We start from the raw sequence: 26,360 nt of genomic DNA on the forward strand, positions 1-26,360 counted from the left end.
CATTATAGGTGAAACCACGTTATATCAAAGTTGCTTTGAACCGCTGGAGCGCGCAGCCCCCCCCCCGGAGCACTGCTTTACCGTGTTATATCGGGTCACATTATATCGAGGTAGAGGTGTCTTTGTCTAGTTTTACAACAGGCTACATAAAAAGCACTAGCAAAGTTAGTACAGACTAAAGTTTCACATAACTTGTTTGTACTGCTCTGAATACCATGCACTGAAATGCAAGTACATCATTTATATTTCAATTGATTTATTTTATAATTATACGGTAACCTGAGAAAGGAAGCAATATTTCAGTAATAGTGAGCTGGGACATGTGTGTTAATCAGTAGACAAGCTCTTAGCATCTCCCATGTTGGTGAGTCCACCTCTTAACTCCCTTTGTGTCTCTGAGTACATCCAACACGCTCTCTGGGTTCTAACCCTCTTAGACTCTCTCCAGTCCAGCTTCTGCCCAACAGCCACTCAACGCTCTCATAAAATCATAGAACTGGAAGGGATCTCAAGAGGTCCAGTCCAGTCCCCTGCACTCAAGGCAGCACTAAGTATTATCTAGACCAGTGAGTCTCAAACTTTTATCCTGGTGACCCCCTTTCACATCGCAACCTCTGAGTGTGACCCCCCTAATAAATTAAACACATTTTTTAATGTATTTAACACCATTATAAATGCTGGAGGCAAGCAGGGTTTGGGGTGGAGGTTGACAGCTCACAACCCCATGTAATGACCTCGCAACCCCCTGAAGGGTCCCAACCCCCAGTTTGAGAACCCCTGATCTAGACCATCCCTGACAGGTGTTTGTCCAACCTGTTCTTAAAAAATCCCCAATGACGGAGATTCCAGCCTGACAGGGCATTTTTCCTAATGTCCAACCTAAACCGCCCTTGCTGCAATTTAAGTCCATTGCTTCTCGTCCTATCCTCAGAGGATAAGAACAATTTTTCTCCCTCCTCCTTGTAACCACCTTTTTATGTACTTGAAAAGGTATGTCCCCTCTCAGCCTTCTCTTCTCCAGCCTAAACAAACCCAATTTTTTCAATCTTCCCTCACAGGTCATGTTTTCTAGACCTTTAAACATTTTTGCTGCTCTTCTCTGGACTTTCTCCAATTTGTCCACCTTTCCTGAAATGTGGCGCCCAGAACTGGACACAATACTCCAGTTGAGGTCGAATCAGCACGGAGTAGAGCAGAATTACTTCTCGTGTCTTGTTTACAAAACTCTTGCTAATACATCCCAGAATATTTGCTTTTTTTGCAACAGCGTTACACTGTTGTCTCATATTTAGCTTGTGATCCAGCATGACCTCCAGATCCCTTTGCGTAGTACTCTTCTCAATATCTTGTCTTCCCTTGGCTCCTCCCTCTCTAATCATTCCTTCAGCAGGTTTGGAGGATTCGCCTCATCCCCCTCAGCTTTCTATGGTGGTTCCTACGGCAGCATTCTTGGTCCCCCCTCTTCCTGCTCCACACAATCTCATCCACAAGTACCACTTCTATGTGGATGATTCACAGACCTGCCTTTCTACACCAGAGGGGTCTTCTGTCCAAATTAACATCTCGGCATGTGTCCAAGATCTCATGGGTGTTCAGCAATGCCTAAGCTCAGGGTGAACAATACCGACCTCACCATCACTATGGATACCTCCGTCACTCAAGCCCATAACCTGGGTATCATCTTCACCTCAGCCCTCCCTAGAGCCTCACATCATGCTGATTCCTGCTACGTAAGAACTTTTCTCTATCCACTCAGCAAAATTCTCATCCAGGTTCTCATCTTGCACCTCAATTACTGCAACATCCTTTTGTGGGGCCTTGACGAATGCGATCTCATCCTGCTCACATCCATTCAAAATGCTGCTATACAAGTCATTGTCCTAGCTTGTTGCTTTGACTGTCACCTCTGCATCCTTCCACTGGGTCCCCATTTTCCCTCCCATCAAACAGAAACTACTTGCCTTCACTTCCATGGCCACTCTCAGCCTGTCTGGATACACTATGGCGATGGCAGCTCCCACCTCTCGTTGCCTACTGATGGCAGCCTTTTATCACCCATTTGTCAGAATTTCAGTCAAGCCATGCTCCCCACCCCCCCATGCTGCCCATCCTGCTTGGGAGGGGCACCTCACAGTCTTTCCTTTGTTTACAAAACCTTGGCAGTGGTCAAGCAGCTACTGTCTCACGTTACCCAGTAGTGCCTCATTGCTTCCTCTTTTCTGTATTGACGGTGTCTCATTTCATACTTAGCTTGTTAGGGCAGGGACGGTCTTTGTTGTGCGTCTGTACAGCACCTTGCACAATGGAGTACTAGGTCAAGACTGAGGTTTGGGGTGCTACTGCAATACAATAGAACTTTCAGCCACAACAGCTTTAGTGTAAAAAAAATATAAAATCTTTATTTAAAAAGATGCGTTCAAATATGAACCAGTGAACACAGCTACACAGCAGCTCTGCGACTCGCCACGGAGACATCGACTGGGCTTCCGGCTAGATAAGAGAAAGTATTGCAAGGAAGTGAGAGAACACGTGAGTAGAGAGCAGACATTACCGCAAGTCATTTGGGATCCCTAGTTGGTCTGCTTCTTGCGTGGGCTTCTAAATTGCTTCACACTAGACAAAGCCACATCCCTTATTCCTGTTTGAGGACTGAAATCTACCCCAGGCCCAACAGAGGTAGTTTTCCCAACAAAACATACCAGGCATTAACAGCAGTCATGAACAGAGTGGCCTACAATGAGAAACCCCCCACAGATCTCACCTTTTAAAAGCAGCCACTGCAGACGTACATGGAGTCCTCTAGTTTAGAGGGCAGGCTTAGCACTGGGCATTTCCTCCTATAAAAGTGAAGGCACACATTAGATTCTCCAGCATAGCTGCTCCCCAGGACATTTAAAAGCTACCCTGCATGACCACCCCATTGCAATTTAAAGAGTTAATTGCTGGCCAATTTGAGTGCCCTCTGAAAGGCACTGACAGTGCACTAAGGCAGTTTACAGAATCTGGACTGCAGTGCTAAGCAAGTGGGTAAACATTAAGCAGCTCCAATAATAATGGCAATAGAATGAGAGGCAGTGACTTGAGAATGAACGTGCCACAAATAGGTTGGCGAGCATTACTTTCAGGCCAGTGACCGAGTAATTTAAAGTCACTATATTCCAGCCATCTGGTGCTTGCACTTACAGCACCGGGCAAGTTTAAAAAGCAGCCCATCTTGTAGATTTCAAGACAGCTAGCCTGACTACTTGGGTTCATTACACAAAGCTTTAGCAAAGTACTTGACAAATTAATTTCAGGCAAAACCATACGGACATAAGTAAAATCTGTTCTTACCTACAAGCACAGTAATAAAACCTTGCCTTCTGGATCTGACTGCTAGTCCTAAGAGCAAGGATCTTTACTCTTGTCTGCCTCCTTCGATGGTCACTGATACTCCACTCCCTCCTAGAGTGCAGAGCCTGCACCTGGCTTATCTGTGTACACTGGACTCCACACACAAGTGTCTACTCTCTCTCAGCTGTAGAAGTGTCTGAACTCGAAGCCATTCGTGCTATGCTTGCTAGCAGCTCCTAGTAGCTCAACATCTGCATGTCTCCTGGATCTTTAAGCTACTTAGTTCTTGGCTCCTGGAGTGCCTTCCTCTGTTGTGGTATGCTACCATGTCCTCAACGTTATCAAGCCATGCCAAGAGTATACTCCATGAATCCTGAGGTCTCTTGTCTCCCTCAATAAGTTTAGGATCCACCTGCTATTGCAAACTCAGCCACATAAAACCCAACGGAACTAAAACTTTTTTTTTTTGCATTCCACATTAATACACTTCATAATCATTCAGCTTAAGAGATGTTAGAAATATGCCAACATGATTTAGAGACAGGCCTGCTTCAAACAGTTACCATGGGGCTAAGTTGCTCTTTATCAGAGAATTGAGATCACAAGTGAATGCCTTCTGATTTGAAATAACAGAAGAATAAGAACTGGGAGCTCTCAATAACTCCCGTGTTCTGCAACGCAGCAAACAGAAGGAAACTAAAGCTATAATTTTAGGCAGCTGTAGGAAGCAGCAGCAGCACTCGTCTGCATTAGAGGGCAACTGCAGAACGGAGATTTTATACCCATTTACATTAGAAAGCTCAGATCTTCACTGTGTTGGAGGTTCAGAACAGAAGGGGGTGCCAGTTCAGAGTTTTTATCCCAACTACTTCAGCAGTTGGAATTTAAACCTTTAACACAGGCAGTAAGATTTTAATGTTCCTCAGATTACAGGGCTTGTTCATCCCACCTCATCTCCAGCCCTCTCTTACACATGCCAGCAAAGATCTGATATTCCTAATGAGGAGCAGTAGAAGCTTGTTTAAATTTTGGGGCTATCGCCTAAGGTCAGTTTCTTCCTCTGCAGTTCCCCTTTAAAACAGGCTGAGGCACGGTTAGTTACCAACCAGTTTAAAACCAAAAAAAAGGGAGATTCAGTTACAGCAGTTGGATGTCTATGTTTATACACAGGTTTAAAACTGCAATGGAATCACACTGCATCAGTCAGAAAATGCCTCAGATATCAAGAGGCGACCGTTCGTTCAGACAACTTCTGCAGAACCCAGTCAGTGCTTAGAAGAGGCAGAGATTAGAGTCTGATTTCAGCAGTCTGAGAAACTGCAACTGTTTCTCAAAGCTGGCAGCTGTATTTGAGAATCAACCCTTTTGCTGAGCACTTGTGTTAAAGAAAAATGCAGTGCAACTTTCCCAGCATGAGGCCCAAGCCGATCCAGTGTCACGATTCTACCACACTTATGGTCACGATGCCACTGTCTAGCTGGTGGAAACATTTAACATAGGCATCTGAGCTGGATAGCTTTGCGAGAAACAAAAGTGCAGCTTGCTTTCAAAGTAACCCTGGATGCACTCAGCTTTCCTTTATAACAGGTAAGATTTCATGGCCAACTAGACTGGCCTCCATTAGTATCTCCTGCCGCTTGCTGTGAATTTGGGGTGTGCTTCTCAGCAGAACTAGGCCCCCACCCCCCTCACTGCTAGAGCTGGGTTTTAAAATTGCTCTTCCTTTTCCAAAGTTGAAAAGGAGTTTTAGTTCCAAACTCTGCCAGCCAGTAGGATTTGGTTAACTGGACAGAAGATCCATGCCAATGAGAGTTAATCCCCCTAACTTTGTGAGATAGCCCAGGGACAGTTTTATGGGAAGTTCTGGCTGGCAGGGACTGGTCCATTACACTTCAGTTTACAGCCCTAGCTACTCAACATCAACTGACTTTTGCTCTTGTATAGAGCAGAATCCTGATATACTTTGTCCAGGCAAGTTAATCTTGTTTGATGAGAAAGGATTTACATGGGTATATGCACCATGCGAGGAATTAACCCCTTTTGTTTGCTGTAAGACAGTCTCTGGACCCATCTACACTAGCAAACTTTGCAGCTGTAATTCACCAACAGCTGCATCGGTGGCAGCTGGAGTACAGGATACCCAAGTCCTGTCTACAAGGGTTACACGGAGGCAGCACAACTAAATCTACAGATTCCATTGGTGGTTACAGCTGTGAAGCTGCTAATACACACAGCCTCTGGCATTAATCTTCAGGACCCAGCTCAGGAGTCCTGACATGGCCCACAAACGACTGTTCCTGCCCAGTGACACTGCAGTGGACTATTGCTGAGGTATACCTGGTCTAGTTACATGCAGGTACTGCAGCATTCATATAGCTAGGATAGCATTCAATTGACTTATATCAGACTAACTTACACAGCACATTTAAAAAAAAGACACATTTATTCAGCGTCATGATCAGTCTATTACAATTAGCAATCAACAGCATGGGTGCGGAAAAAAAATAAAATAAATTCTACATAAAAACCCTTATTGGAATGCTTTGCACTTTCCACAGAACAGAAACTAAAATAACCTGTTATACAATTAGTCACAAATACAGTCCTTATGTTTGCAAAGGAGAGTTTGTCTAACACATGTCTTCATGTAGCAGCTACACCCTGCCACAACTGTGTTTGGCTGAGTTCACAACTGTTGTAACCTGTCGCTTCCCTGTCCCTTCTCTGGCTCTCCTCTCCTGCTAAGCTTTGTTTCCTGTTGAATAATATGGAATAAAGTTGTTAATCTAAACATATTGAGACTCAAGGCTACAATCCAATAGCAAGTTCGTTCCCACAGACAGCTGATCTGAACATTAGCTTAAACATCCACATTTTACTGAAATTAAGTCTTTTTACTGGGTACTTGCTCAGCTACATTCGTTACTATTACTGATTCACTAGCATGATACGTTTGACTGAGAGGTGCAATGTCCAGATGCTTACCTGGTAGTTAAAACCTTCTCCCACCTCCATAACTACCGCCACTACTGGAGCCACCGTAGCCACCTGAGAGAGCAATTGGAGATGGCGTTATAGCAGTGGTTCTCAAACTTTTGTTCTGGTGACCCCTTTCAGATAGCAAGCCTCCGAGTGCGACCCCCCCTATAAATTAAAAACACTTTTTATATATTTAACACCATTATAAATGCTGGCGGCAAAGCGGGGTTTGGGGTGGAGGCTGACAGCTTACAACCCCCCATGTAGTAACATCGCAACCACCTGAGGGCCCTGACCCCACATGTTATAGCAAACACAAAGACTGAGGGTTTGGCAAACCTGACAGCAAAATTGGGCAGTGGATTAGATTCAGGTAAGCCACAATTGCAAAGGACTGCATTTGATCCCAACTGTATGTTTAAATGTCTGCAATTAAGCATATTCTGAAGCATGAGTTTGTTCCTGTTCGATATTCAACTAGAATTACATTTGATTTACTACGCTGTGTGAGGTTAAATGGACAAGGATTTTCATGTCAGGAGGAAAGCTTTTTAACTGTGGGCTAGTGACTGTTCCTGTGGTTAAAACTAGATAATTGTAGACACTAGGCAGGTAGATTTCAAGCTTGTATCACAAGTGTGGCATCTTGGTATTGGCTTTGGCTTCCCTCACACCTACTCCCCCCCTTTACAAGGACAGACCCCTCATTCTAAGACTCACCACCACTGCTGTATGGACCAGAGCTCCTGCCTCCGAAGTTCCCTCCTTTCATAGGGCCAAAGTTTGAAGATTGGTTGTTGTAACTGCCAAAGTCATTGTAGTTTCCGCCACCTCCAAAGCTGCTTCCTAAGGAGTGGAACAAGCGATAGGCATTCCAAATCACAGCCTGCCCCTCTCAGCAATAGTACACTCTGCAGGGCATCTGGCTGAAGGGCAGTTTTTGCGGCACAGTTTTGAGAACTCAAGGGCAGTCTCCAGAGTGAGGCCGTTCTCTTGCCTGTGCAACATGGCAGGGGAGGGAGAGGTGGCCCAAGGCTGGAGACGATACAGAACGGAATTTTGGGAAACAGGAGGTGCAACATACCATGTGGTAATGGGGAGGCTGAGATAGCTTAGGAAATTACGTCCCATGTCGGTCTATTAGTAATAAAGGCTTTTGCCATGAAACTGTAGCACGGCGGAAAGAACTGGCGTTGCTGTTTGAAAGCCAAATAGTCCACTTCTGAGCAAGGTCCCCTAGTGACACTGAGGGGATACTTACCTCCACTGCCACTGCCAAAGCCACCACCTCCGTTGTTATAGCCATCATAGTTGCCACTGCCACCGTAGCCTCTGCTTCCTCCAGAGTAGCTAGGGCCACCGCCGCCGCCACCACCATAACCTACAAAATAAAAACAAGACTGCTGAATTCCAGCATTTCACAACCCACAGTTCACTGATGGAATTAGAAACTCCCCGAAGAACTGATCACAGCATGCACTTTGGTAAATCAATATATTTGTGTAGAAAATTTGTGACCAATCAATGTGACATGCTTAACAATAATTATTCTATCTGGATGGATCCAGTTGGGTCCATGCTGTAGTCAGTTTGTATCAGCCTTTCCGCCAGGCCAAGGGATTGGAGTTTAGTCACTTTCCTCACGTCACCAGTGCTTCTTCATGGGCATAGCACCTTTGAGCCCGGAAACAGGGCAACCTGGGCGCTGACATGTCAGTAAAGTTATGCTTTGGCCTTACCCTCATTGCTAAATCCATTATAGCCGTCTCCACTGCCTCCATAGCCACCACCGCGGCTGCCACCAAACCCACCTGAAAAGAACAAACCTTTGTGTTCAGTCTATCCGGGAAGGGACACTGTCAGGTGCTGGCGCCCAGGGCACACGTTTTTGTAAGCCAGTTTTACAGAATGAAGCAGCTGTATAAATTGATGGAGACTGTTGCAGGGAATCAGGGATTCCAAGCTCTGCCTGAATGAGCCCTTGTACCATGTTAGAATGCAAGAGCCAAGAAAGGAGAATTGCACTTAGTCCAATGTCCAAATCAACAAGTAAAATCAATAGTCAGAACTGCAGCAGCAGGTGTGTTAACCTATGGGCTAAAACTTTAGTTTTGTTAGCCTGACAGTATCCTTTTAATTTTAGTCAGAATGACCCCTCAAGTCACTTACCACGACCACTGAAGTTGCTGCTACGGTTAAAGTTGTCATTTCCACCAAATCCACCTCCACGGCCGCCGCCACCACTGAAGTTCCCAGAGCCACTGCGACCTAGAAGAGAGAGCAGTGTTTGTGAATGGCACAGCTAATTATCAAGGGTCCGTTTGGATTAATTTCAAACTGATTTATAGAAACTGGCACTCACCTCTTTGGCTGGATGAAGCGCTGGCCATTTCTTGCTTCGACAGTGCTTTCCTCACTTCGCAGTTGTGGCCATTCACAGTGTGATATTTCTGAACTGAAAGGGAAGAATCAGACATTACTAGGTTGTCATTAGCTGTTACATCCACATCTGCATCCTGATTTTAAGCGAAGGACAATTCCCTTTCAAATACTATCAATTCTTTGCTGGTTTGCAGAGCTTTGCGTAATAGGCTCGCTGGGATACTTACTAACAATCTTGTCCACGGAGTCGTGGTCATCAAAGGTGACGAACGCAAAGCCTCTCTTCTTGCCACTGCCACGGTCTGTCATGATCTCAATCACTTCAATTTTGCCATACTGTTCAAAGTAGTCTCTCAGGTGGTGCTCCTCTGTGTCTTCCTTAATCCCACCAACAAAGATTTTCTTCACTGTCAGGTGAGCTCCAGGCCTCTGAGAGTCCTATGCAGGATAGAATAGGGCAATATGAAGTATTATCTGAGATGTACAAATTTAGGACTCCTCAATCACTGGTCTGAACTTCAAGGCTCTCATGGCTCAAACAAAGAAAGCCAATATACAAAACTGTGGTAGTTGTGCACTACGACTGCAAACAGAAGTTAAAGGCTAGTGCACAGCTGAAATTTTGTCCCCCTTCACAATCAATTGTAGCAAGTGACTAATGGCAAGGTTCTGCTTTAAGAATTTCAGTACCATCTATGCCAGGGATGGTTGGAGTGAAGGAGGGGTGCGAGCTCTGGGGGTGGGGCCAGAAATGAGGGGTCCAGGGTGCAGGGTGCTCCGGGCCGGGGTGCGGGGGATGAGGGATCTGGCTGGAGGTGTGGGCTCCAGAATGGGGCAGGTGTGGACGGTGCTCTGGGCTGGGATTGAGGGGTTCAGAGGGCAGGAGGAGGATCAGGGCAGGGGCACGGGAGGGACTCGGGGTGCAGGCTCTAGGCGGCCCTTACCTCAAGAAGCTCCGGGAAGCAGTGGCACGTCCCCCCTCCGGCTTCTACGTGGAGGCAGAGCAGCACCGCCCTGCATCTCCCATTGGTCGCAGTTCCCGGCCAATGGGAGCTGCAGGGACAGCACTTGGGGCAGTGCATGGAGCCCCGACTGCCCTAGTGTAGGAGCCGGAGGAGAGACATGTCCGCAGCTTCCAGGAGCCACGGCACTCGCACGTAGAGTGGCCCCTGACCCCACTCCCCAGCTGGAGCTTGAGGGCCGGATTAAATCGCCCCACCGGCCATAGTTTGCCCACCCCTGATCTATGCCATTGACTAATGTCTTTTTTTTTGGGCACGTTTTGGCTGGCATCAGTGCATTGGCAGTTACAGCCAGCGTGATTAATGTAGGGGGAGCTTTGTGTGTATGGAGTGCTGCTCCCCCAACCCTTGAAGAGAAGGGGAGCTATTCTTCACAGTTTAAACCTTTGATTATAGCTAAACCATACTCCCAACCTCATCCCACTCCCTACACAACCACACAGGACCATTTAACACTATATCACCAGTGCGTGAACAGCCCATTTAAGTCTACAGAAACGTCATGATTAGATTAAACATCAATTCATACCTCTCTGGATACGGCCCTCTTTGGTTCAACAACTCTGCCATCAACTTTGTGCGGTCTAGCATTCATGGCAGCATCAACCTCTTCTACTGTAGAGTATGTAACAAACCCAAAGCCCCTGGAGCGCTTGGTATTTGGATCTCTCATTACCTAGAAATGACACATCTCTATTAGTGACCAAAGTAAATAACGTGAAACAAGCAAAGTGGCATACAGATGAGAACAAAGGAACATACAAGGTTATTATCTAGCATTGGCTTTGTCCTACAAGTTACTGAAAACCTCTGACTACTAGAATCTGGGACTAGATGACAGAATGGATCACTTGATAATTGCCTTGTTCTGTTAATTCCGCTAAACTAGCATTTGATATCAGCCACTGTTGGAAGACAGGATACTGGGCTAGATGGACCATTAGTCTAACCCAATATGGCCATTTTTATGTTCAGTGAACCCTTCAGAGCAACACTAAGTATGCAACTAGACCAACTATATAAGATAATATTTGAAAAATAAACGATACAGAAAATTTGAAGCATCAGTTATTGATCATTGGGGGTAACATACAGCATATAGGGGGATGTTAGTATTTTGGTGTTGGGCAGCACACATAATATATACAGACTGCAATGTCCCCAATGGGGGGCGGGGGGGTAAACAGTGGGCGGGATCAAGATACAGCCAACAAGTGGTGAGGGTCCATCACTCATACAGCAAGTAGAGTATTCCACTATCTAGGAATAGTGATTTAAGGACTCTTAACTGGTAAGTAAAAACAAAATTCTTCATCTCTCCCCACTGCATCAAAAACCAGTATTGCCACAGAATGAGATTCCTTCACCCATTTCTGAGTTTTAATATCAAATACATACAAGTTTATTTGCTCCCTTCCCACTCCTCGCAAGGAAACATTTTTACTCCATTTGGCAAGAAGTATTTTTGAAGGCTGCTAAGTTACTGTAACATAGCTGCCCTGCCCAAGAAAAGAAGCCCTAGAGTGCTTCAGAGATGGCCTTGGGACCAGAACACTCACCACGCAATCGGTGAGTGTGCCCCATTGCTCGAAGTGGCCACGAAGGCTCTCATCTGTTGTCTCGAAGCTCAGGCCACCGATGAAGAGCTTGCGCAGCTGCTCAGGTTCCTTAGGGGACTAGAGAGGAAGAACAAGCCATGAGTTGGAAACAGGATTAAACAGCCTCCTGGAGCTAACAATACCCGTTCTCTCCCACCCAAGGGAGCACTAATCTAGACCTGGGGAGCAGGAATTCCCTTCCCCCCAAGGAGATTATAATAACCTGACCGGGGGGGGGGGGAGAAGAGAGAGAGGGAGAAGCCACCTCCACTGCACAATGGCTTCCAGGCGAACCACAGCTCCTGATTCTGGGCCCTGAGAAAAAGGGCAACGGCCCACCCCCCCCCCCCCCGATGTACTGATCCCCGGGCCTGCCCCCCACCCCGAGGCCTTGCATCCCGCACAGCACAGGCGCCTAGCGCGGGGAAAGGGCGAGCCGAGCAGACACGCACGCGCACACGATGTCCGCCACGCGCCGCTCGGCCGGCCGCCATAGCTCCGATCTGGTGCTGCACAAAGGCCGGCGCACGCCCAGAGACTAGCCCCCGCCGCGCATGCGCGAAAGGGCCGCCCCTATGGGGCGAGAGAAGGGCCGCGCACGCGCCAATTCTGAGGGGGCGCACGCGCAGTACGCGGACCGCCGCGGGCGCAAGCAGGGGCCTTGCAGGTTAGACCGAAGTCTAAGAGGCCCCCAAAGCAGTAAGGAGCCGCGGAAGCATGCCGAGGGCTCCGGAGCAGCAGAGCCAGGGGAGGGCCGCGTGGAGAAGATGGCGGCCGGAGTCCCTGGGCTTGGCTCACCTCAGACTTGGACATGGCGGCGGGTGGGGGGGGTGCAGGCCTCTGTCTCAGACCGCTGCGCGCGCGATGCTTCCTCCGTGAGGCGCCGATACAGAAAGGGCTGAATGACGAGTGCGTCGCTGCCTCACTCCACCGCCCCCTCCTAGTGCTCCGCCCTCCGCGTGCTCCCATTGGACAGAGGGGTCGGGTCACGCCCCCACACATCCGATTGGATAGCCACGACCGGCAAACACACCTCATTGGTAGAGGAGATCCTTGAACTACCCCCCTGCAGCAGTCTACTGGCTAAGATGGCCTAAGCCCCGCCTAGTAACGTATCTCATTGGGCGTCCATGCCCCCCCCCCCGCCATTGTCTTGCTCGCGCCACTCGCGAGAGACTGTATCTCATCTCTGATTGGTTCGCTGATGGACGATCACGCTCTACACTTCCCAATGTTTGGCTGCTGCTGCCAAACGTTGAGTTTGACTGGCGGGCTATATTGTCAATTATTCGGTGAGGCGGGAGTGTCGATTACTGTGGGGGAAATAATTAAATGACCTGATTTGTGTCACTAGCACTAGCCCGCGAGCATTAACCCTGTGAAACAGTCCGGACCTGGGCTCCTGCCTGGCAGCGTCACGGAAAAGAGAGTAAAGACGCACGAGTCAGCAAGTGCTCATCTGCGCATGCGCTGGGATAAACCCAAGTGAATTCCCATATGTACACGAACGGGGGAGGGAGCGCGTTGGCCGCGCATGCGCAGTGTGGGGACCCAGGCGCCTGCGCGCTGGGGGGGCTGTTTTGGCGGGCGGCGGGCGTTGCGCAGAAGCGGCGTCTGCTCTGAGGGCCTGCGAGAAGGGGGAGTCGGTGCCGTGCCGGACCCGCTTCGTACCCAGGTACCCGGTGGGCGGGAGGCTTGCTGAGTTAGGGCATCGGTTTGTTCGGGCGGGAGGACCCCGGGGGGAATAGGGGCTCATTGTATGGAATGAAAGGGGTTAGGGGGCGGGCCCGCGACATCTGATGTACAGGCTAGCTGGGCAATGGAGGGGCGGGGGCGGGGTTAAGGTAGTATGACTGGCAGCACGATGCACCAGTGCCAGCTGCGCAGAAGAGGGAGGGAGCGGTAGCTGTGAGCCACAGCCTTCTCCACCAATGAGACAGCCGTATTAGGGAAGGGGCGGTGCCTTCCGCCCTGACTGATGGCGCGGGGGGCCAACGGGCGCGCGGTGTCTTGGGGAGTGCTCCTGAAGCGTATTAGGGTGGTGCTTCAGCCTGGTGGCGGGGCAGCGGGCCAATCGGGAGCCGAAGTTGCAATGCCCGCCTATGGACCCCATGAGGTGGGGTTTGGGAAATGGAGCGCACCCCCAAAGTGCAGAAGGGGACCTGGGAAAGGTGGGCGTCCCTGGCCACATCGTCTTGGGTTCTTGACCCATGCACTGCGCCTTCCTGCAACACCCCCGCTGCTCCCCCTGGAAGCGTCTCTGCTGCTTCTCCCCGGTTGGATTCGCTACACCGCTGTGTTCTGCAACACCTCCTGCTCCTCTGCTGCCCCCCCCCCCCCCCCTCCCCCCCCTCCTCCCCTGCTCCTCCCCCCCCCCCCCCAAATCCCTTGTAAGCCCCTTGCTCCTTCTCCCCCCCGATCCTCTGCACCCAGTCCTGCAGACTGCCCCCCTCCCGAATCTCCTGCAACATCCCTCATTGCACCCCCAGAATCCTCTCCTGCTACTCCCTACCCCTTGGATCCTCTGCACTGCCCTGTCCTCCAGCCCCCCACCCCCACCTCCTCCTGGATACCATCCTCTGGGATCCCCCTCAAATCCCTAATCCCATCCATTTCCCTGTCCTGCAGACCTTCCTCTGGGGTTCTCTGCAACTCCCGCCCCCGATGTCTCTCCAGATCCTTTGCAACAGCCCCTGGACCGTCTGTGCTGCCCTGTTCTGCAACCTCCCTGGGATCCCAAATCCCCTGAAAATCCTCCCCTCCAACCCTCTGGACCCCCTCCCCGCTGGGTTCCCTGCAACATCCTCCTTCCTACTGCTTAGTCCCTCCTAGATCGCCCGTAAATCCCCCTCTGCAAAATTCCTGCTACTCCTGATCTCCTGCAAACCTCCTGGCATGCACTCCCCCCCCACCCCCAAATCCCCTGCAGCCTCCCCCTGTCAGCCTCTTGGATCCCCTGCACTGCCCTGTCCAAGATCCCCTGTAACAGCCCCCCCCTCCCCCATTCTATACAACTCCCCCCACCAGTTGCCCATCACAGATCTCCTGTAAACCCCCACCCCCCAATCACCTCCCACACCCCCTCGTGCTTGTCACTCCTCCCTGGGATCTCCTGCATCCTTCCCCCTCTGAGATTTCCTACAACTCCATCTCCCCTGCTACCCTCCCACAGCCCTCCTTGTTGTCTGCCCAGATCTCCTGCAAACATACCCCTACAGCCCTCCTCCCTTATCCCCTGCAAAAACTCCCCCCTGCAGCCTTCCTCCTCCTCCTGAGGCTCTCCCATCTCTCTCTCCCGCAGCCCCTGAATCCCCCTCACAGTCCTTCCTCTCCCCTCAGGATCCCCTGCAACTGCCCACCCACAGCTTCCTGATTAGGGGGGCTACAAACTCCACTCTGCCCTTCTGCCCGCTCCATGATCTCCAGCAGCCCCTTGCAAACTCCACTGAGCTTTTTAGCCCTCTCCAGTATTCTTTGCAAACCTCATGGATGTTCCTAGTCCTGCAACCTCCCACCACATCCCCTATCTCTAGAACCGTCACAGTAGGCCTGCTTCCAGCCTTGCAAATCCCTCTGTAGCCCTGCTTGGGATCTTTTGTGAACATCTTCCCCCACTCTCATTTTTCATTTCAAAACCCCGATGTTCCCAGGATTTCACCTGCAAACCCCATATTGCTCCCAGCCTTGCAATCCTGCAGCTTCTCTTGTGCCTATGCGACCTCCCAGCCCTGCAAATCCCTGTTGACACCCCTCTTCCTCCCAGTGCTCTCTTTATTTGTAGTTGTACCCCCCCCCCATGTTTCATGCCTTCATTTCACATCCAAATCCAGTTTGTTGTTAAGTCTTCAGAGCAGTGATCCTGTCTTATGAGCCCAAACTCTGCCACATTCATTCAGGTGTCCTCCCATCCAAGTGTTTTCCTTCACTGCAACCCTAGATAAATACTGTATGCCCCATTATTGGCCCAGCTACAAAATTGGGAATAAGGTAGAACCTCAGAGTTAGAAACACCAGAGTTACAAACTGACCAGTCAACAACACACCTCATTTGGAACTGGAAGTACACAATCAGGCAGCAGCAGAGACAAAAAATAAAAAAAAAAAAAGCAAATACCGTACAGTGTTAAACGTGAACTAAAAAAAGAGGAAAGGAGCATTTTTCTTCTGTCATAGTAAAGTTTCAAAGCTGTATTAAGTCAATGTGCAGTTGTAAACTTTTGAAAGAACAACCGTAATGTTTTGTTCTGAGTTACGAACATTTCTGAAAAAAGAACTAGGAGTTCTTGTGGCACCTTAGAGACTAACAGATTTATTTGAGCGTAAGCTTTTGTGGGCTAAAGCCCACTTCAATTATTCAACAAAAAAACTTCAAAAACAGACTCCAAGGAGAAACTGCAGAACTGGAATTAATTTGCACCATTAAATTAGGCTTGAATAAAGACTGTGAGTGGATGAGTCATTACCAGGAGCGCCGCCAGCTTTTTTGTCGCCCTAGGTGGCGGAAGGTCCCGCTCCCGAAATGCCGCCCCCGACAGAGGCAGCGGAAGATTCGGTCGCCGCCCCACAAATGTTAGCGCCCTAGGCGACTGCCTAGGTCGCCTAATGGGTTGCGCCGGCCCTGGTAATTACACAAACTAAACTATTTCCCCATGCTAATTTTCCCCCTACTGTTACTCACACCTTCTTGTCAACTGTTTGAAATGGGCCATCCTGATTATCACTACAAAAGTTTTTTTTCTCCTGCTGATAATAGCCCACCTTAATCAATTAATCTCATTAGAGTTGGTATGTCAACACCCATTTTTTCATGGTGTGTGTGTGTGTGTATATATTCCTACTGTATTTTCCACTGCAAGTATCTAATGAAATGGGCTTTAGCCCATGAAAGCTTATGCTCAAATAAATTGGTTAGTCTCTAAGGTGCCACAAATACTCCTCGTTCTTTTTGCTGACTAACACGGCTACCTCTCTGGAACATTTCTGAGTTATGAACAATCTCCATTCCTAAGGTGTATGTAACTCTGAGGTTCTACTATAATAGTTTCCAGACATGTTCACAACATTCTTGGTTTTGTATACACCATGATTCCACAGTGCACTAAAGTGTCCCGGGACATGGTCTTGTGCACTGTTATGGTATTTGAGTTTGCACATGTGAAAATTAATCCGGAATAAGATAGGATGTGAAGTTACAGTGGCTCATTATAACTATCTGTAAACCACTAATTCTTGTGTCCTGTGACTGTAGTGGTGTTAACTGCCCACTTCACTTTGAATGGTCTCTTGCAACATGTGTTAACTCCTTATCTGTTCCACCCTTGTATTTAGCTATAACACTCTCAGTACCTTTCCCAGACCTGAAGAATAGCTCTGTGTAAACTTGAAAGGTTGTCTTTTTCATCAGCAAAAGTTGATCCAATAAAAGAGACTACCTCACCCATCTTGCCTGTCTAATATCCAGGGACCAATATGGCTACAACAACACTGCAGTTTACTGTGGGTTAACTATTCCTGATTAACTTCATGTCTAGATGCACTTATTCCAGAATAAGTGTACCTTGTTCTGTATTAGTTTAAACATGAAAAAGGCATGCTTATTCTGGAATAAGTATCTATATAGAGAGTTAATCCACTTTAAATTCACACACACCCTACCTTATTCTGGATTAACTTTCATGTATGAATACAAAGCTAGTAGCAACAGAAGGGGCAGATGGGATTTGGACCTTTGTCTGTTGTATGCTACAGCACGGTGGTTTTACACTTTTTTTTCCTCTGTGGGCCACTAAATTTCAAATGGAGGTGTGGACCCCTTTGGAAATCTTAGACATAGTCTGCGGACCCCAGGTTGAAAAACACTGTTCTATGGTTATAACAACCTTTCGTGGACCCCTTAGACATAGTCTGCAGACCCCCGAGAGTCCGTGGACCACCAGTTGAAAACCACTGCTGTAGCAGTTACCATGCTTGGGCACTCAGATATATGTTACTGCTCTATATGTAGCAAGATAAAACCAAGCTTTAACCCTGTACGTAAAGAAAAATATCTGGATGTCTTTGACTGATTTTTACTACTCTTGTAACTGTATAATAAAGCAAAGGTAATCTAATTTCATACTGATTGTCTGAATTCTTATTAACTCTTCCTTTGCCCTTGCCTCCAAAATTGGTCTATGTGGCAATATTGTCCAGGTATCTAATGAGGGACTCAGAGAGCCTTTTCCTCCCTCTGAAGGAAGGCAGGATTTCAGAACCTGATGAACCAGTTACCTGCTCTTGTTAGGCAAATCCTATGCTTGAGAGTTTCCTTTGAGGAGATTGTATTCTGCCCACCTATTTCAGAACAAGGGGCAATGAGAATTTAATGGTGGGAGTGGTATTCCTTACTGAAATACTGGGTTTATTTCTTACCTCCACTGTCTAATTACCATGATGTTTGGAAACCAAGTTATATACACACGCACATGTTAAATTAGACCAGGTAACTGGAGCCTATGCTTCAGAACTTACCCTTGTGTAATTTTCATTTCTGTATGCCTAAGTACTTGTATGGCTCTCATCACCCTGCTATCTGAGAACTTCCTAATACAATAACAGCCAGATTTGCTTGTTTTAATAACTGTCCAATGCTATTTTAAAACATATTACTAAATATGTTTGTATCCCTGCACTGTGTGTTAGTTGTATATCCTGAAGCAGAGAGAGCCCTTGTAATTTAAAACGCCTGAGCTGCAGATTGGTAGTGGTGGTTTTATTTAACAGTCTGCTTGGTATAAAGATGAGACTAAACATGTTACTGTTGCAAATGTTAAGCCACTTGCTTGTTTCCGTTTGAGCTGTAACTAGTTTTCATCCTCTTAATATTGGTTTAACCATCTTCTCTAAGGCTTCCATGTCAGTCACTTCTCAGCAAGATGGCTGCCACCAGCTTGAGTTTCAGAAACGGCAATTTTTACTTCAGATTTAAACCCAGTTGACCATTAGTCAGAGCACTAATTTTGGGGAAGGGGCTAGGATCTTTGAACTCAGAAAGGAGGCATACTTCCCCAATTGATCTCCTAATCCTAATAGCATTTGTTGGTATGTATTGTAATTACTGTTCACGTAAAATGAGAGAGTAGCTCCATAAAGCATTCAGATACATTTTAGCTTCAACATGTTGGAAGTGGGGCTACTTTTGTGCATCAGAGCTCGTTAGAATAAAGCAGCTACTTTAGAAATTTGTAGATAATTCTGATTTTTATATTTATCATGCTTTTTATCCAAAGGGAACTATAATGGATATTGCAGCAACATGCACTCATATATATAGAGAGAGAGCTGGTGTTGTTACCATATGCAGCAAATGTTTCTTTACCAGACACATACTTGGATGTTTTTCATTGCTTGTAACTAAGGGCAAAGTTAGAAGTCTTCATGAGTGGAGAAATTATGATAAAGTTCTGGCCCTTATCTTGTACCAACCACTCTCAAAATCTGTATAATTGCAATGCTAAATTTTACATTAAGGGAGTTCTAGTACTGCAAATGCAACCAAGTTTGCCTGACACAATGTAACACCATTTCATTTGTAGTGCAGATGGGACCTTACCAGTGGCTTTAGCATGATACGGGGACCTCTACTATAACCTCCCTTAGGGCAGATCTACCCTACTGCTTAAGTCGATCTAACTTACGTTGCTCAGGGGAGTGAAAAAGCCCCCACCCCACCCCCCCCATGAGTGACGCGACTTTTGCGCTGTCCAGTTCACATTGGCTCTATGTCAGCAGAAGACACTCTCCAGCCAACATAGCTTACTCTTCTCACTGAGGTGGAGTAATTATGACAATGGGAGATCACTCTCCCATTGGAATAGTGCGTCTTCACCAGATGCGCTACAACAGCGCAGCTGTGCCAATGCAGCGCTGTAATGTAGACTTGCCTTCAGTTGGATCTTTTCTAAGCTGAACTGTCCCAGTCTTTTTAATCTCTCCTCACATGAAAGCTGTTCCATGCTCCTAGTAATTTTTGTTGCCCTCCTCTGTACTTTTTCCAATTCTAATATATCTTTTTTGAGGTGGGGCAATCAGAACTGCACACAGAATTCAAGGCATGGGCGTACCACAGATTTATTTAGTGGCATTATGATAATTACTGTCTTATTATCTATCCCCTTTCTCATGGTTCTTAACATTCTGTTAGCTTTTTTGATGCCGCTGCACACTGAGCGGATGATTTCAGAGAACAATCCGCAATGACTCCAAGATCTCTTTCTTGAATGGTAAAAGCTAATTTAGATCCCTTTATTCTGTATGTACAGTTGGGATTATATTTTCCAATGTGAATCACTTTGCATTTATCAACATTGAATTTCATCTACTATTTTCTAGCTTAGTCACCCAGTTCTGAGAGATCCCTTTGTAACTCTTCACAGTCAGGTTTGGATTTAACTATCTTGGGTAATTTTATATCCTCCACAAACTTTGCCATCTCACTGTTTACCTCTTTTTCCAGATCATTTATGAATATGTTGAACAGCACCTGTCCCAATTCAGTCCCTGGGCTTCACTGCTATTTACCTTTCTCCACTGTGAAAACTGACCTTTTATTCCTACCTTTTATTCCCTATATTTTAATCAGTTACTGATCCATGAGAGGACCTTCCCTCTTATCCCATGACTGCTTATTTGGCTTAAGAGCCTTTGGTGAGAAAACTTTGTCAAAGGCTTTCTGAAGGTCCAAGTACACTATATCTACTGGATTATCCTGGTCCACATGTTTGCAGACACCTTCAAATAATTCTAATAGATTTTCCTTTATAAAAGCCATGATGACTCTTCCCCAACATATTGTGTGCACATATGTGTCTGATAGTTCTGTTCTTTACTAGTTTCATCCTATTTGCTTGGTACTGAATTTAGGCTTACTGGCCTGTAATTGCCAGGATCACCTAGAAACTTTTTAAAAATTCAGCATTACATTAGCTATCCGCCAGTCATTGGAGATAAATCTGCCAGTTTATCTCAATGGTGTCTTAACTCTGAAGTCTTAACAGGACAATTTAAAATATAGGTAACCATGATTAATTATTTGAACTGGTCAAGTTAGCAAAAACATCCCATCAGTGAACTAATTCAGCATATCAGGTTTCATTTGAAAGGCGTAAGTTTTGGAGATAAATACAGTGCACTCCTTTTATACGAATCACATCCGTCCTGGATGATTTGATTCTTATAAGCAGTTGATTCTTACAAGTGGAGAATTTTATGTTCTTATAGGAATTATTTTGTCCCACTGGTTTTGATCACTAAATGCAGTTGATTCTTATTTCAGTGATTCTTATAAATGGAATGCACTTTATCAGAATTTTATCAAGTATTAGATTTGTTAAAACTGAAAGATTTTAAAAACCGAGTCTACTTTTTGCTCTTCTCTCAGGTTGAACAATAAAAATCCAGGAAGTGAGTTTTGGAGGGGTGTGGGCTGGTCAATTTTCCTTTTCGCTTCTAAGTGCTGCTATATTGAAATAACACTCTTACACAATGTTTGTATCCCAATAACTTGTTTCCAGTAGAATAATTATTGTTTAAAAATCATGAAAACATTTCTATTGTTTTAGGATTTATGAGGACTTTGTTTTGGCAAAATTGAGAGCCAGGTTGGTGGTATTCTGAAAACATGTGGAGAGCAGGGTGAGGGGCAGCATTAAAAAAAAATTGTGACCTGGCTCCTGCTTAGTTTGGTTTTTAGATTTGGTTTAATAGGGTTGCCAGTTTAAAAGATCTGGCTGTCTGGTTCGTGTCTTTTTTTTTTAAGTGAATGGGATGGCAAAGAATAGAGCCCATATTTTTAAGTGAATAAGACAAAGTAGTAAGGTCCTACCTTTCTTGCTCCTGTTTGGTTGAAGCATTTTAATTATACTTAAGGAACTGGGAATTATGCTGAGGGAACTGGGCTTATTTAGTCTGCAGAAGAGAAGAGTGAGGGCGGATTTGATAGCAGCCTTCAACTACCTGAAGGGGGGGTTCCAAAGAGGATGGAGTTAGGCTGTTCTCAGTGGTGGCAGGTGACAGAACAAGGAACATTGTTCTCAGGTTACAGTGGCGGAGGTCTAGGTTGGATATTAGGAAAAACTATTTCACTAGGAGGGTGGTAAAGCACTGGAATGGGTTACCTAGGGAGGTGGTGGAATCTCCATCTTTAGAGGTTTTTAAGGCCCGGCTTGACAAAGACCTGGCTGGGTGATTTAGTTGGGGTTGGTCCTGCTTTGAGCAGGGGGTTGTACTAGATGACCTCCTGAGGTCTCTTCCAACTCTGATATTCTATGATTCTATGCTTTTCAGCATTTGCAAACAGCATCTATCTACTCTGGGTTGACATTTACACAGAAAGTCCCAATAATATGATGCACAGCTGGAGAAACCATGCAACATTGTCTCTGCAACCTCTACGTTCTGAGGCAATGAGCCTAAATACACTGGGGCCAGAGCACAAGAGGACTATTGTATTCCTACTTCCACAGATTCAATGGCTCAAAAGGCTCATGTGGGGGAAGCGAAGGGGCAGTGGTCGCTCTTCCAGCTCCAAGTTTTTAATGGGAGAGCTACACTCAACAGTATTGCCCTGGCTTAGAGAGAATTCCCTTCTTCCCAAGCTCGCTCCTCCCCCAACTTGCTCTAGTAACACAATGAAAGGGCTTCATATTAAGGATCTTTCTACACAAGAAGTATAACCATGCCAGGAGACCCAGTTAGAACAGGGGGTCAATTTTGTACTTTGGACCAGAACCTAGACAAGGCCTAGGAATAAGGATGTGTATTTAACATGTTAGCTAACTTGTTAAAATTCTAGTGTATATGAGGCATGATGTAGTTTTAGCATGTTAGCTGGTAAAGGCAAGCCCTAAGACTCCCCCTTAGATTCTTACATTTTAAGATCAGAAGGGACCATTGTGATCATCTGGTCTGATCTCCTGCATGAGGCAGGCAGTAGGACTTCCCCAAATTAAATCTTGCTTCATGTCCAAGAGCTGTGGTTGAAGTTGAACATATCCTTTAGAATAACATCTAATCTTGATTTAAAAATTTCTAGCACTGGAGAATCCACCACTAGTTGTTAATTACTGAGTGTTAAAAATGTGTGCCTTATCTCTAGTTGGAATGTGCTTAGTTTCAACTTCCAGGCATTGAATTTTGTTATACCTTTGTCTGCTAGATTGAAGAGCACTTTACTACAAATAGGTAATTATATACTGTGATAAAGTCATGCTTTAACCTTCTTTTTGTTAAACTAAATAGATTGAGCTCATTGAGTCTCTCACTGTTACCCAACTTCTCCAATCCTTTAATCATTCTTGTGGCTCTTCTCTGAAACCTCTGTAATTTATCAGCATCTTTCATGAAGTGTGGAAACCAGAACTGGACGCAGGATTCTAATAGCCAAATATGGAGGTAATAAAACCTCCCTACTCCAAGTCAGTCCTTATTGATACATCCAAGAATTGCATTAGCGTTTTTAAGCACAGAATTGTACTGAAAGCTTATGTTCAGCTGATTTTCCACCATGACTCCCAAGTCATTTTCCTCTTTGCTCTTTCCCAGGATAGAGCCCCCCATCCTGTAAGGATAGCCTGCGTTTCTAGACTTTAGTTCCTAAGCCTGTGTTGTTTGTACCTTACATTTGGCCTTATTGAAACATACATTGATTGATGTGCCCACCTTACCAAGTAATCCAGATTGCTCTGTCAGTGATCTGTCCTCTTGGTTATTTACAGCTCCCCCAATCTTTGTGTCATCTGCAGCTGTATCAGTAATGATATGTTTTCTCTTCAGGTCATTGATAAAATATTAAATAACATATGGCCAAGGACTGATCCCTTCAGGACCCTAGTACAATTAATTGTATTATCTTCCTTTAATTCTTTGTTAATCCTGTATCAGTCATAAGAATGGCCATACTGGCTCAGACAAGTGGTTCATCCAGGCCAGTATCCTGCCTTCCAACAGTAGTCAATGCTAGATGCTTGCAGTGGTTCTCAAACTGTGGGTCATGACCCCGTTTTAATGGGGTCGCCAGGGTTGGTGTTAGACTTGCTGGGGCCCAGGGCCGAAGCCCGAGCCCCACTGGCCAGGGGCCAAAGCTGAAGCCTGAGGGTTTCAGCCCTGGCAGTGGGGCTCAGGTTACAGGCCCCCTGCCTGGAGCTGAAGTCCTTGGGCTTTTGTCCCCCAACCCGGAGTGGTGGGGCTCGGGCTTTGGCCCCCTCAGCTGGGGCGGCAGGGCTCAGGTGGGCTCAGGCTTCGTTCCCCCTCCTGGGGTTGTGTAGTAATTTTTGTTGTCAGAAAGGGGTTGCAGTGCAATAAAGTTGGAGAACTTTATTCCTGATGTGAGGGAATGAACATTACAGAGCAATTATCAAATGATCCATTGCCTGTCGTCGAGTCCCAAAGTAAGCGATTTGTCAGCCTCCTCAACTAATGAATCTGTGTTACAGTGTAACAGTTTAAAAGAGGATGCAGGTGAAACCACAGCATTACTTGACCTGGATGGTGGTGATAGTCGGCATGGAGAACATCTGTCTAATGGAAATTCCCACTGAAAAACTTCATAGAAGATTCTGATTAGAACTGCTTAAAGAACTTTTTATTTAATTAGTATGAACTTATGCCTAGTGGATGGAAAAATAACAATGTCAGAGGCTAAGGGGAAACCAGTTGCTCCCTGACTATCTTGCCTGATAGTCATTGATGGACCTATCCTCCAGGAACTTATCTAATTATTTTTTGAACCCTGTTATAGTTTTGGCCTTCACAAAATCCCCTGGCAACGAGTTCCACAGATTGACTGTGCTTTGTGTGAAGAAGTACTTCCTTTTGTTTGTTTTAAATCTGCTGTCTATTTAATTTCATTGGGTGACCCCTGGTTCTTGTGTTACGTGAAAGAGAAACTAACATTTCCTTATGCACTTTCCCCACACCATTTGTAATTTTATAGACCTCTATCATGTCCCTCCTCAATTGCCTCTTTTTCTAAATGAACAGTCCCAGTCTTTTTAATCTTTCCTCATATGGAAGCTGTTCCATACCCTTAATCATTTTTGTTGCCCTTCTCTGTATCTTTTCCATTTATAATGTCTTTTTTGAGATGGGATGACCAGAACTGCACACAGTATTCAAGGTGTGGGTGTACCATGGATTTATATAGTGGCATTATGATATTTACTGTCTTATCTATCCCTTTCCTAATGGTTCCTAACATTCTGTTTGCTTTTTTGACTGCCACTGCACATTGAGTGGATGTTTTCAGAGAACAATCCACCATTATTTCAAGATTCTCATAGACTCATGGACTTTAAGGTCAGGAGGGACCATCAGGATCATCTAGTCTGACCTTCTGCACAATGCAGGCCAGAGAACCTCATCCACCCACTTGTGTAACAGACCTCTAATAGCTAATTTAGAACCCATTATTCTGTATGTATAGTTGGGATTATGTTTTCCAATGTGCATTACTTTGCATTTATCAACATTAAATTTCATCTGCCATTTTGTTGCCCAGTCACCCAGTTTTGTGAAATCCTTTTGTAACTCTTCACAATCCGCTTTGGATTTAACTATCTTGGGTAATTTTGTATCTTCTGCAGACTTTGCCGTTTCACTGTTTACCCCTTTTTCCAGATCATTTATGAATATGTTGAACAGCACTGGTCCCAGTACAGATCCTTGGGGCACACTGCTGTTTACTTCTCTACATTCTGAAATCTGACCATTTATTCCTACCCTTTGTTTCCTATCTTTTAATCAGTTATGATCTATGAGAGCATTTTCCCTCTTATCCCATGACTGCTTACTTGGCGTAAGAGCCTTTGATGAGAAACCTTGTCAAAGGCTTTCTGAAATTCCAAGTACACTATATCCACTGGATTACCCTTGTCCACATCAGAGGGGTAGCCCTGTTAGTCTGGATCTGTAAAAAGCAACAGAGAGTCCTGGACTCTCTGTTGCTTTTTACCTCGTCCACATGTTTGTTGACCCTCCTCAAAGAATTATATTAGATTGGCGAGTCATGATTTCCCTTTACAAAAGCTAGGTTGACTTTCCCCCAGCAAATTGTGTTAATCTATATATCTGAATTCTGTTCTGTACTATAGTTCAACCAATTTGCTTGGTACTGAATTTAGGCATACTGGCCTGTAATTGCCAAGATCGCCTCTGGAGCCTTTTAAAAATTGGTGTCACATTAGCTATCCTCCAGTGTTCTGGTACAGAAGCTGATTTAAATGTTAAATAGGTTACATACCACAATTAATAGTTCTGCAGTTTCATATTTGATTTTCATTAGAACTCTTGGGTGAATACCATCTGGTCCTAGTGACTTCTTATTGTTTAATTTATCAGTTTGCCCCAGAACCTCCTTTATTGACACCTCAATCTGGGACAATTCCTCAAATTGATAATCTAAAAATAGTGGGTCAGTCATTGCATTATTTTGCCCTGGATGGATGTCAGTCTGATAGGCCTATAATTACTATTGTGATGGGTTGGATCACAGAAACCCCTTTGGGAACTGCCAACTGATGTGCCAAGACTACTTCTGCCCCTGCTTTCCCTGCCAGCTTGGGACTCCAGCACCCTGCCTTGTTGAGCCAGACACACTTGTCTGCTCCAGCACAGACCCAGGGTCTGAACCATGTGCCCCAAAGCTGCAGACTTAACTGAAAGCAACTTAAGAAGTGTTCCTGTCTTTAACACTCAGACGCCCAACTCCCAATGGGGTCCAAACCCCAAATAAACCTGTTTTACCCTGTATTAGGGGTAAACTGATAAATTGTTGGCCCTCTACAACACTGATAGAGAGATGTGCACAGCTGTTTGCCTCCCCCCTCCCCCAGGTATTAATACATACTCTGGGTTAATTAATAAGTAAAAAGTGATTTTATTAAATATAGAAAGTAGGATTTAAGTGGTTCCAAGCAATAGCAGACAGAACAAAGTGAATTACCAAGCAAAATAAAATAACATACGCAACTCTAAACCTAATACAGTAAGAAAACTGAATACAGATAAAATC

The 26,360-nt window shown here is 45.7% G+C and overlaps 2 protein-coding genes and 1 long non-coding RNA gene across 4 annotated transcripts in view; 1 reads left to right on the top strand and 2 right to left on the bottom strand.

The window, feature by feature from the left end:
• Positions 1-2,369: 2,369 nt before the first annotated feature.
• LOC115271387 lies at positions 2,370-4,656 on the bottom strand. Its single transcript, XR_003899943.1, has 2 exons — positions 2,762-4,656; positions 2,370-2,490 (listed from the first exon to the last, which is right to left on the bottom strand). It is a non-coding gene; the product is annotated as an uncharacterized LOC115271387 (long non-coding RNA).
• A 1,104-nt stretch (positions 4,657-5,760) lies between these two features.
• On the bottom strand, positions 5,761-12,207 carry HNRNPA1 (heterogeneous nuclear ribonucleoprotein A1). Of its 2 annotated transcripts, none has more exons than XM_024206908.3 (11): positions 12,113-12,207; positions 11,276-11,392; positions 10,246-10,392; positions 8,922-9,132; positions 8,675-8,767; positions 8,482-8,580; positions 8,052-8,123; positions 7,574-7,693; positions 7,033-7,158; positions 6,319-6,381; positions 5,761-6,088 (listed from the first exon to the last, which is right to left on the bottom strand). In XM_024206908.3, the coding sequence occupies exons 1-10, from the start codon at positions 12,125-12,127 to the stop codon at positions 6,326-6,328; spliced, it is 1,056 nt and encodes a 351-aa protein (XP_024062676.1). In that variant the 5' UTR covers positions 12,128-12,207; the 3' UTR covers positions 5,761-6,088; positions 6,319-6,325. The 2 variants fall into 2 exon arrangements, with proteins under 2 accessions (XP_024062676.1, XP_024062673.1); XM_024206905.3 differs by having other exon boundaries at positions 6,319-6,477.
• Positions 12,208-12,902: 695 nt separating this feature from the next.
• CBX5 (chromobox 5) overlaps positions 12,903-26,360 on the top strand; it is a 51,429-nt gene continuing 37,971 nt past the window's right edge. The window contains exon 1 of the mRNA XM_024206909.2: positions 12,903-12,989. The gene's annotated coding sequence lies outside the window, so the exon portion shown is untranslated. The remainder of the gene's footprint in view (positions 12,990-26,360) is intronic.

The sequence above is a fragment of the Terrapene carolina genome, unplaced genomic scaffold, assembly GCF_002925995.2.
Source record: "Terrapene carolina triunguis isolate 2854851 unplaced genomic scaffold, T_m_triunguis-2.0 Scaffold836, whole genome shotgun sequence".
NCBI classification, from domain to species: Eukaryota; Metazoa; Chordata; order Testudines; family Emydidae; genus Terrapene; species Terrapene triunguis.